The sequence below is a fragment of the Filicampus tigris genome, chromosome 1 (assembly GCF_054856515.1).
Source record: "Filicampus tigris isolate MCC_2025a chromosome 1, RoL_Ftig_1.0, whole genome shotgun sequence".
Taxonomy (NCBI): Eukaryota; Metazoa; Chordata; class Actinopteri; order Syngnathiformes; family Syngnathidae; genus Filicampus; species Filicampus tigris.
The window spans coordinates 20,894,961-20,907,574 of NC_141217.1; the positions used below are offsets into that span (position 1 = coordinate 20,894,961).

Consider the following 12,614-nt stretch of genomic DNA (forward strand, 5'->3'; position numbering starts at 1 on the left):
TGGCGAACATTTGCAACATTGAATGAAATCTTGACGTGAACGCAACATTTGTTGCCTTTGAAAACAATTGCCAAACTAATTGTTTGCCCCTCGCTGAAATAGGGTCTTAAATAATAAGAGATGCATTGTGACTCCTTGACTTATGTTTAATTTGTTGCATTACCACAAACTCACAACTCAATTTATTCATATATCAGATCAATTTTGTGCTATTTTAACAACACAAACAACATCTTTCCTAGACGATTTGTTCAAAATAAAAATTGGGTTTCACTGTATTTTTATTTATTTTTTGTCCCAGGTTTATAACTTACTGTGTAGTTATTAATTAAACATGAGGTCACTGAGTTCATTCGTGTGGAATGTTGGCCTGGCTTGAACTTTAGAAATGGGCACCCATTTCCTGATGAAATCACAGTTTTTTCTCTTGGACATGGACATGCAGTTGAACCATCTGTGTGAGTTATGTTTGTGGCAGCACATTAACTCAAGATGTGATGGTGAATGCATTTGTAGCAAGTCTTAAGTTGAAACACATACATACCTATACAAGTACATTTTTTTCTAAAATATTTCGAAGTATTTTGAAAAAAAAACAGTTCACTTCTAAACCGTGATACCATTTCAGATAGTTATGTAACCATATGTTGCATGTGGATGCTCTGTATGCTAAAAGATGAACATTAGCTAGGCATTTGTGTTTGTGTGTTGACTTGCTGTTTTAGTTCCAGTTGAAGTTGTTGCCTTAATGTTGGCCTGGGACGTATTTAGCCGATTCTGACTTCTGGTCCAGATAAGCGCCGACCGAAGTGGGACGGCCGACCCCGCGAAGGGCGACCGGCATCACCGCGACATTTTAAAATCTGACTGATTCCGGGAGAACCCAAAGTGTTAGTCCCGGTTCCACTTGATTTTCGGTTCTGGATGCCCAACACTACTCCCAGTTCAAGTTTAATGTCAAACTAAACAGAACAAAACCAATTACATTTGTATTCAGTACAACCACATAGCTGTACCTTTAAAGTCTGTTTAACTTAATGCTAACAAACAGCGCGAGGTGGGCTAACAAATAGCATTGATAATACAGTGTTATCACCCTTTCAGAAAACACAAAGGGTGAAGCAACACATGCAGATTGACAATATAACAATACTCAGTGATGTATTATCTGTTCATTGTGCAAAATGAATGATTACTAAATCTTACTGAATCAGTTGTGAAACTATACTTTGTGTGTAAACCTTTATAGCAACTAGCAAGGCACCACTTTAGTTGTGTCGGCTTCTCCCTTGTGGTCCACACCACAACAGCAATAGAGTGGAGAAAGTAGGATGCTCTAAACATTAGAACAAGAAGAAGACTGTTATGTTGCTACAAAACATGGGCGTGAAAAAGCCCAGATAGTGATGATATTGTTTTACCTACAAAGTGGACTAGGGCAGAAATGTAGACATGCAGTACTTTATTTCGTCTTTTGTGAGATTGCAGATGAGCAAAGTAATCCCAAATTAATTATCCCATATACTGGTACAGGCTAAAGACGTACAGAAAAAAGTCGCCACGAAGCGTAGTGGGTGAGTGTTTTGTAAATATTAACACAGTGATTATCAGTGTCTTAGTCATTTTAATTACGTTTTGCAGTATCTTGAATTCATGAAAGTCAATATTATTTGTAGCTGTTTAAAATTTGGACTGTATTATCTTGTGTCAGATGAATTGTTGACACCATTTTTTTGTTTTTAACTTGCCTCTTCGTCTCAGGTGCTGCCCGTGGTCCAAATGTTGTGGCATGTGCGAATTCCGTCCCCGCACTGTGTGGCTCGGCCATCCAGAAAAGCGGGAGCAGAGGTACCCCCGGAATGTCATTAACAACCAGAAGTACAATTTCTTCACCTTCCTGCCTGGGGTTAGTTTCACTCAAAGGTCACTACTCTATTCCACCTCCCAACAACCACCCATATTTCCTTATGATTGAGAAGTCGGACGGATAATTGTCTCAGTCAACAACAAACCAGATCAGCGGAGCACCTTCGATGGTCGGAACGCAAATGTGTATGGGCTGAAATATGTGCCACCGGAAACAGAATTCAAATCATTCATATTTCAATTTGAATCACTACATTTGAAAGATTGCATTGAAAAACTGAATTAGAATTACATACATTGACTTTGTATTGTGTAGTTTGAATCATTGCCTTGAACAGCCGAATCTGAATTGTATCATTTGAATTTATGAAGTTGGGACTGAAGTCCAATCAACTTGAAACTGATTTTAAAATTATGAAATTGCAGGTTCTCCGAAACCTGTATTTGATCCTCATTGAAAATGTAATTATGTAAATGTTCACATTCAGTTTTCTAAATACAAATTCAGGTCTTCTCAAAACAAGTTCGCTTGACAGTCATCCAGGTACTTTAGGAAGAGCGATAAATAGATAAATAGAGCTCCCTATGAGCACCTTCGTTTTTGAGCATGCGACACGAGGGCTCCAGAAAGTTGAATCTCCTAACCTTTCTTTCTTAACCTTTTCTATAGATGAGGCTCGAGTAATGTAGTGTTGCTTGTGAACAACTCGTTCAAACGAACAAACCTTTTGAGTGAACGTAGTGAATGGTATCACTTCATGAACGGATCTCGGTGGCTCATGAGCGTGGATTGATACCTTTACGTGGGTCCATGGTGCAAAAATGATAGGGGTCCGTTGTCCCGAGAAAAACATGAATGCATTCGCTGTGAATAAAATAATAATATTACAGCGTTTTACTCTGACAATCTAAACATATACGGTATATGATTTTGGATTCTGCGATTGGCTGGTAACCAATTTAGGGTGTCCCCCGCCTACTGCCCGAAGACAGCTGGGATAGGCTCCAGCACCCCCCGCAACCCTCGTGAGGATAAAGCGCTATGGATAATGGCTGGATGGATGGATTTTGGATTCTTATGTTCTATAATTGTTTCCATTTTGTGCACTCATCATTATGACTACGCAAATGTTACATCCCAATTTGTCTGCATATTTCTCACACGTGAAACTAAGGATGGGGGTTGCTGTGCTGTTTTTTCTCATGATTCGTTTGTGTGATTTGCATAAACATTTGCTTTCGAGATATATTCAGTTGTCTTAGGATCTTCAGTAGGTTGGTGAAAGTCACCATTGTTCGTTTGCCAAACAAAAGACAAAGCAAATGGTTTTTGCAATGCAAAATAGCATCTTTTTAAATTTTCTTTAGTTTGTTATTTTTGTCTGTCTTTTCGCATTTGGTCTCTTTGCCTGCACTCAGCTCTATTGAACATACGCACTTTGTCATGTGAGTAATCTCTCACATTGGTGCCAATGGAACCAAGTGAAGTTGTAACTTGAGTGTTAAATGTGAGTTTGATACAGGTGGAAGCTGTTGCTCTAGTTCCTAGACAGGAAGTGGCACATTTTAGTTGTCTGCTCTGGTCAATTCTGCGACTAACATATACACCTGAACCTCGGAACGCAATTCATTTCAGTCAGCTGTTTTGGGTATTGAAATCATAAATGATCTGTTTCAATGTCAATTTATCACCATGTAAATGCCATTATTGACACCCCCAGGCAATTTTAACGTAACGTTTTGACGTTCTTATTGGTCATAAAAGAATACAACAATTGTGGTACCCATATTAAAACATATTAGTTATATCTGTTTCCTAATTACTGTTAGAAACATTAATACGATCAGTGTCGTCACATAAATGATTAGCATGAATTAGTAATAATAATAACGTTATTTAATTTCAGCAGAGCACACCTATGGAAAATAGAGGGCTGGGGTGGGCAAAGGATGGTCCTTGGGCTGAATTGTATTTTTTGTTTGAAGACAAAATGTGATAGTTATAACTAAAATATGAATCTATTAAAGATATAAAATGTTAGATTTTAAAACTCAAATGTGGCCACAATAGTTTGCCCATCCCCTGACAAGATCACTTTGCAGCCCGCAATAAAATGTAAAAGCACCGTGACAGTTTCCCATGACTTTGATAAAACGACAGTTACATTTCTGAATTATTTAAGACAGTCTTTCATACGGACTGAAAATTGTATTTTCCCTGACAAAAGTTCCATTCTTTATGTTAATGTTTACAAAAGCACGGGGCGCTGTCGTATCAATGAATTATGTAGACCGTAGACGACGCCGTAATAGAAACTCTGAAATTGTAGCGTACCAGATGTAAAAGCTGTTGCTGCTGTTGTCAAACGTCTGCCCTCTAGAGGCTCCTATTGTAGCTGCAGGTCTCTTTCGCCACTTTACTGTATGTGTGAACAAGTTGCTGTGATAACCAGCAGAGTGGACAATGCAACCATGCTGGTGATTTCAGGCAAGCAGGTGGAAATCGAGAGTTCAATGTTCCCATGAGGATCTTCAGTCTGAATAGAGCGAAAAGCGCAAGCCACCTTAAAGCGGAAGTCAACCCAAACATATTTTTTTTCCAGAGTATGTTCTATGCAGGCCCACTAGTTGAAATATGGCATTCTAATGAATATTGCGTTTGTGGAATATAAGTTAAGCAGCAAAATGCACCCACTTTTAGCCATCTCAGGTGGCGACCATTTTGTCACTTCTGTTGACTGAAGATGACGTCGAAGTTGTTCAGGGCTCAGAAAATAACCAATCACGGCTCACCTGTTTTCTGAAGCTGAGCCATGATTGGTCGTTATCTGAGCACTGAGCAACTTTGATGTCATCTTCAGTCGACAGAAGTGACAAAATGGCCGCCTCCTGAGCTGTCTAAAAACGAGTGGATTTCTCATATTCTACAAACCTAATATTAATCAGAATGCCGTGTTTAGATTAGTGGGCCTGCATAGAACATATTCTGGAAAAAAAAATGTTTGGGTTGACTTCTGCCTTTTAAATATTGTACTTTATTGTCTGGTTATGTTAGACTTAATTAGGATTTAGAAAAGGTAATATGCTCCTCCCAACAGGTGCTCTTCAATCAGTTCAAGTACTTCTTCAACTTGTACTTCTTGCTGCTGGCTTGCTCTCAGTTTGTGGAGGAGCTACGCTTGGGTGACCTCTACACTTACTGGGTCCCTTTGGTATGCGGCCGTTCGCAACCTCTGTTGATCAATCAGTCACTTTTCCGACAATGTTATTCATTTATTTCATTTAGCAACACTTGACTTCCATGAGTCATCTTTGAAGTGTGATTTTTATTTCAGGGTCTGGTCTTGACCATCACCATCATTAGAGAGGCCGTTGATGAAATAAGATGCTACATTCGAGACAAAGAGGTGAACTCTCAGATCTACAGCAAGCTGTCAACAAGAGGTAGGCAAAATGTATTTGTCAGGACATTTTTTTTTTTTTGGGGGGGGGGGGAACAAAACAATTTGAGGTTTTATTTTAAGCCTATGTTACCCAGCCGTATGTACCGGTAGTAGTAATTTCCAACTAAAGTTATCGCAAATCAATTTTAATTTGGGACTTTGAGCAGCACTTATCATAACGTTGTTCCACTCCAGTCCTATAGGTGGTGTTGACACATTCCAAAGTCATTTACAACTGCCTTACACTTGCAAGCATTTTTTTTAGCTGGCGAATGCATGCTCTAAATGGATATGATCAGCGCTGTGCCTCGGTCCTCACAGACTTGGGTTTTTTTTTCTCTTTATTTTGCTGCAGCGAATGATTTTAACAAAACAAGCTTGCTCAACTGTACTTAGCCTCACTATTTTAACTCGTTATTGTATAAGAAAAAAAAAAACAGAGCAATAAAACACCCAGACGTTCAAATATAGGCGATAACTGCATAACATGACTGTCTTCCACAGAACAGGGATATAGACAGTTTCTCACTTTTTAAGCATTCCAGAGCTTTTATAGATTTGTTGTGAAGCTATGTTCACTACTTTAAATTTGTCAATACTGCATAAAAATGACAAAGTGGGTCTCGACTCATATAATACTATGGGGAAAACGGGCCAGTGCGCTGCCTCTGACACCAGTTTGACATTGCATAGTCTTCGAAAAACCATCAAAAAACAAGCATCAAATTACTACTTACTACTGCAGACATTATTTTTAAGTCCAGAACTACAAAAAGCAGCCAGTGGCAGCTCAGCCCATTAGAGAAACATTTCAACTAAGGGATCATCCACATCAAGTCTGAGTCAGGCCTTTCAAGATTACATGACAACAAATTGGTTGAGCAACAGCACTTTTCTCACAGACAAACATGATTTTTCATTTTTCATTTTATTAACTACCCCATTTAAGAGTTATCTTGACATTCAATACTCTTCACTGTTGCACAGTAGATGGTGGATAATTCTCTGTTGAATCACAGGACAGCAGATTGTCAAGCTCCACCCCCGCAAGCTTACTAATGCATAGCATACCACAGAGACCAGCACCCTAACTATGTTGCACTTAAGATTTGAACAGTTTGGGTCATATATTTTGGAAGCTTTACAAAATAAACACTATGAAATGTGTACTGAAACAAACTGTGTAAAACAGAAAATAAGGCTTTTCAGATGTTTGCATTGCCGGTTAAACAAACCAACCACTTAGGTCTATCCATGGAAACTTTGTCAAAATGGAGGCTTTTAAGTCGGCTCTTGAGAGTGCAGCTCTGGAAGGTGGTTCCACAGGAAGAAAAAAAAAAGCCTTATAACTAGGGCTGTCAAAATTAAAGCATTAACTATGGAGATTAATTTAAATTTTATAACGCATTAAAAAAAATTAACTCAGTTAACTCGGTTTTATTTACTTCCTGTGGGAGCTTCCCTCTGCTCACTTTGCAGCCAAACTTAGAGGAGAGTCACTGTCACAGAGACGGGCTTTTACGTATTTTTACTTAAAGTTGCTCGATCGCTCATTGGAGAAATCCCAAATAATTTGCGCACTTTGCAAATCCAAATTCAAATACCATATTAGTAGTGCGTCTTTGGTGTATCATTCAACAGTTGTATTTTACAGGAAAGTAATCATATTGAGGTGTCAAAGAAATCTAATAGAACAGTCATTTAATCAAAATATACTTTTAATATTTTTCCATATTAATTCCAACATTTTACTCAAGTAAATATCGGTTCCAAGCTATGTAAAAAATTGTAGTTGAAAAATATGATTAAGCGCGATTAATTATGGAATGTTTTGCGGTTAATTAGTTTAAAAAAATGTAATCGTTTGACAGCACTACTTACAACACATAAAAGACAATAATATTGCGATGTTTAGCACCCATGTTGCCACCTGAGCCACCTTTCCTACTTTTTCAGCATCTATTAACTGTAGAGGAGTAGCCCTATTAAAACCTTTTTGGGGGTGAGGGAAACGGTGCGTAATTCAAAGCAGAGACATAAAAGCGAGCATACAAGGCCAAGGTATGAAGTGTGAGCAACAATAAAAAATTTTTAAAAAAGCAGAAGACCTCTTGTGGTTTCCATCACTCGGCCACTTTGATGTGGCAGCTTGTTTTAGCCATAAACACAATGACCATCCGCCTCTATGATAGTGGCCCCTGTGCACACTTGCTTTGCTCCAGTCTCCAAAATGTGCATGACACATTGCCATCAAAACCTTCTTTCTACTGATAATCTAAATTATTTTAATTTTGTCGTAGCATAACTCCGTTGCCACAATGGGACAAAGAAGAAATGTGAATTCCCATGAACCCCGACGCATAGTGATATTATATGTGCCTTAATGTCTTGCATATGCATTGGCCAGAGGTCATGACAGAGGTCAGGGTTCAGTGATCTCCTCCAAACAAATTTGCCTGTTAATTCCAAATGGAATGAGAGAGAAAGGCTCAACTCCCCCAGCATTCCTTCAGATCTGCATGGAAAATTACTTCCCCCAAACTTCAGTGGGGTGACCGGTGAAGCATGCGGGAAAGCAGCTGGCACTACTACTATTTGATTTTCGAGATATCATGTTTGTGGTTAAAATGTTTACTCTATACCATTTTTGAAATAGATAACCCGTTTATGTATTTTGCCGTTTTACAACAACAACCTTTAATGTGTTGTGTGTTTTTCTCGTTCCCGTTAGGCACAACAAAGATCAAAAGCAGCAACATTCAAGTGGGGGATCTAATAATTGTTGAAAAGGTTTGTTAGAAATGCTTCCACATGGCAATAATGGAAAAAGTTCTCACATAATGTTCATAATCAAATATTCTAAAAACTTGATGTACATTTGAACTTCATTTTTTTGGTAGGCTCAGTTTATCAAAGTTGGAGTAGGTTTACAGTGGAATTAGATGTGTGGTGCAGCAGCTCCATTGAGGTCTTTGCACATGAAATATGAGAAGCACACTTCTGTCTTCAGTTTCCAATGGAGGGCGTTTTTCTGAATCACTGGTCGCGGCGCGGCCGAAGGAGAGGTCACGCATGTCGGCCGCCACATTTGGTCAATATGTTTGACTGATTTGTGAGCTATCTGGAAATATTAGGTTGCTGAGAGTTTGCTTCTGCAATCCAGAAGAACTGTGTTGGGATTTTGGGGTGTGCAGAGTCAAATGGGGTCACGCTGCGATCGATAGGAGGTCCAGCTTTTTTTTTTTTTTTTTTTTTTTTTGTGTGTGTGTTGTGTGTCTGTTTTTTTTTTTTTGATGAGTGTTACTAATGTGCCACATGCAACATGATAAGTCAACATTTTAAGAGCAGGAGGAGGGTGGGGTGCAGGAGCAGGAAGTGATGCTGAAGTGATGTTTTTCTTTCTGCCTTTCTTTGTAGAACCAGCGTGTTCCTGCTGACATGATCTTTTTAAGGACCTCAGAGAGAAATGGTAAACATCTGCTGGTCATTCATCCAGATCTGGCTGGGGAAATGACTTGTTTAAAAAAGGCGCTGAGGTGCAGGGATTAGCCCTGAGCCTGGACAGGAAGTCCTATAATGTCTAAATTGTAATTGGGTCCAGTACTATACTATCAGTCAAAGCTGCTGTGGTTGGAGGCGGGGAAGTTGCTGCTTTCAGTTATACATACACACAATGTAGACCAAACATTGACCTCGCTTACTCGTGCTGGATTTACAGATGAAATTGTGCAACGTGATAAAAGTTATAATAATTCACGTACAGTGAAACTTGTAAGGTAGAACGCAATACATTACAGGACCTCGGTTGACCGTCTTTCTTTGAATTTAGCAACAATGTTTCTCAATAATGTCAATGCAAATTAGCTGCTCCATTATCAAACATTTTGCTCTCTTATCTTAGAGAACTGGGATGCCATTGTTGATGCTTCTCTCTTTTGAAATATTTTGCAAGAAAGCCCAGAAAAGACAACCTTTTATCTTTCTGCCTACATAAATTGTAGAGGTTCCACTATCCTGTACATACTGTAAGTGCCTCACTTGATTGATCACATGTGGATTAGGTTTCACTAATGCAACAGCTGCATTGCTTTATTATTGCATATGGAGTGCAACATACATGTCTTTTAATTGTGTTCGTGCAAGCACGTTGTTGTTTTCTTCGTGCCCAAGGGTGGAAAAAAAACACAGCAGCTTTGTTTTACTGGAAATAGTGTATGGTTATCTCCCTTCCATGTGGAGGCCTTTAGGTCAATTATGAAGAGCCTGAGCCATGACGGGGCTATTATTTTTTTGGGCCACATGACTCATGTAGGCAAAATTTTAATTTGGTGGAAGGAGGGGCTCAGGTTTCTGTCCCACTAGTTAATGTGGCCAAACCGAGTCACCAAAACCTCCACCGTTGTTTGAAAATAACAACACATTTGTGTTATGGATGGCTGCTTGAATAAACCTTGTACATGTGCACAAGGTGCAAGTGTCACATGCCCAGGCACACAGGCACAATTGAGATGTCACTTATTGACACCAGCGGCTTGTATTTTGCCACCCCCTGGTGGTGAAAGTGTATCTATGTGCCCTAAGCTTTTGTCTTCGCTCTCTCAGGCTCCTGTTTCCTTCGCACTGATCAGCTGGACGGGGAGACAGACTGGAAGCTGCGCCTCCCTGTGGCATGCACACAGAGGCTGCCGACTGCTGCAGTGAGTACATGATTCGGATGCGGTATACTGTTCAATACGCCTACAGTTACACATCTTCAATCAGTTAGTCAATCAGAGACTGGACTAGAGCCCATATTCCCAGTGAACAAAGCCAGGTCCATATCGGCAGGTTTAGATGAGTTTGGTGTGAAAGAATAAGCCCATCAAACATATTTGCCGTGAGCTTGAACGGAGATGGAGAAAAAAATCCCGCACTCCAAAATCGGGTAGAAAGTGATGTGAACTATAGAGTTAATTAACATGAATGTCTATTTAAAAACAACTGCTCAGTAATGTTGTCGATGTCTCGTAGGACCTTCTACAGATTCGATCTTACGTATACGCAGAAGAGCCAAACATCGACATCCATAACTTTATTGGAACGTTCACCAGGGTGAGTGCATGGGTATCCTTTGGTCTGAAGCAGCAATCAGGTCTTGTTTTTGTATTGGATATGTGTTAACGCATGACTTCTTGCCTCATCACGGAAATGTTCTGTTTAGCCCTTTTGTTTACTTGATCAGTGAAAATAAAAAATAATATTGGTAATTAGGGATGCTACGATCGAACGGGCACCGATCATGATCGGCCGATTTTCGTGAAAAAACGACGTGATCGGAACATTCGATCAAAGCCTTTTATTGCCGATGATCGGATGTTTTGATCATCAAAAGGCTTTGATGGAATATTCCGGCCACCGCAGTTGGTGTGAACATAGCATTGTCTGCTGTGTGTGTGGAGTTTGCGTCCTGTAATACTGTATATGCCATGAAAAGGTACCTCGCGCGGGGAGCATGGCCAAAGCATGGTTGTGTTTCAACACAACCAACTTAATCTGACATTTGAAGAACAAGCAATTGGGAGTCAATGGTGAGTTTACGAGGCTCACTGCATTGAATAAAGTCAAGGCGGACACAGCGCAGTATAAGTGGCATTATTGCCACAGGCATTTTAGGTCACTTGTGGGCAAGAGACCCACTATATCATTTTGTAATTCACAAAAAGATTCACAGTGACTTTTTTCTCATTGACAAATGCACAAGATAGTTTGTCTATGCAGAAGACAATAAACAAGTTCCTGAGTCGTTTCAATTTAGGAACTCATTGAATAGTTTATTGAAGTGAAGCCTGCATGTGACTATTTTTTTCTACTTTGATTATATTCTGAACCATGCAATGTTTAGGTGGCATGTTATTGATTTGACTTTTTGCATAATTAAATCTTTTGAGACTTGATTATTTTGATCTGTTAAAAACTGTGTTACTAAAAGCTAGTCAATTTAAGTTTTTCAGTTATCTTTGGCACTCAGTAATTGTTGTATTGTGCCAGCAACGGTTTTTCTTATTTCTTCTTGCTTTTGAAAATATATATAGATTTTTGTCAAAATTATGGCAATAATATTGCTGTTTTTTTCCCCCTTCCAAACCAAACTTTGCAACATGACTTTAGGAATGTAGAAACTCTCCTCAGCATGTTGTCTTTCACAGGAGGATGGCGACCCTCCCATCAATGAAAGCCTCAGCATTGAGAATACACTGTGGGCCAGCACGGTGGTGGCCTCAGGTAGGTACCTAACGATGTGAAATTGAGAATGTGACACACTGGTCTATGTACTGAACAGTTGTTTTTGGAACGATGATCTTTATTTTAAGATTATTTGTTGGCGTGCATTGTTTTATGTAGTGCGCAGAGACAGTAGTGTGTAATTGTGTTTTCTTTGTCTTAGGCACAGTAGTGGGACTGGTGATTTATACCGGCAAGGAGCTGCGCAGTGTCATGAACACATCCAACCCAAGGCACAAGGTACAGTGGCTGAAAACAAACATGCGTTTTGGTGTTTTCAGGACCTTACAGACAAGCATTGTTGTGGCAAAGTTCTTTTTGCATGTGTTTAACAACAATACTGGGTTAGATAAATATCGTTTCATATTGGAATACTTGATCATTGTGGCCAAATACAGTACAATCGTGTATTACCAATTTGGATACCGACATTAATTCAGCTGTTTGTTGTGATCATGTCAGGTGGGCTTATTCGACCTGGAGGTGAACTGCTTGACTAAGATCCTGTTTGGGGCATTGGTGGTGGTGTCCTTGGTCATGGTGGCCCTGCAGCACTTTGCGGGACGCTGGTACCTGCAGATTTTGCGCTTCCTACTGCTCTTCTCCAACATTGTGCCTATCAGGTGGGACATAAAAGCCTCCATGTTGTAGCACCGCAGTCATGCCATTCACATGGCTTTAATTGATTTGTGTGTACGCTCTGAGTCCTCTTGTTTTCATTCATTTGATATAGCCTGCGTGTCAATCTGGACATGGGAAAGATGGTTTTCAGCTGGATGATCAAGAAGGACTCCAAGATACCTGGCACGGTCGTGAGAGCCAGCACCATACCCGAACAGCTGGGCCGCATCTCCTATCTGCTGACTGACAAAACAGGTGTGAGTGAAGAAGATAAAAAGAAAACAAAAAAAAAAACATTTAAATCAGATCATCAGCTAAAAGTACCAAAGCGAAATCCTTACTGATTTTCTTACGCAAGCCCTTTGCACATCATGCATTTACACATTTCGTGCTTTATTCAGTGGTACATTTAGCAGAGTCGTA

General features: G+C 39.7%; 1 protein-coding gene across 1 annotated transcript in view; it reads left to right on the plus strand.

Moving 5' to 3' along the window:
* The window catches only part of atp9a (ATPase phospholipid transporting 9A), a 33,225-nt gene that overhangs the window by 2,831 nt on the left and 17,780 nt on the right, over positions 1-12,614 (plus strand). Inside the window, exons 2-12 of the mRNA XM_086025865.1 lie at positions 1,762-1,906; positions 4,965-5,078; positions 5,202-5,310; positions 8,041-8,099; positions 8,727-8,778; positions 9,912-10,006; positions 10,320-10,400; positions 11,495-11,570; positions 11,734-11,810; positions 12,033-12,193; positions 12,304-12,446. Coding sequence (XP_085881991.1) covers positions 1,762-1,906; positions 4,965-5,078; positions 5,202-5,310; positions 8,041-8,099; positions 8,727-8,778; positions 9,912-10,006; positions 10,320-10,400; positions 11,495-11,570; positions 11,734-11,810; positions 12,033-12,193; positions 12,304-12,446 — 1,112 coding nt within the window. The remainder of the gene's footprint in view (positions 1-1,761; positions 1,907-4,964; positions 5,079-5,201; positions 5,311-8,040; positions 8,100-8,726; positions 8,779-9,911; positions 10,007-10,319; positions 10,401-11,494; positions 11,571-11,733; positions 11,811-12,032; positions 12,194-12,303; positions 12,447-12,614) is intronic.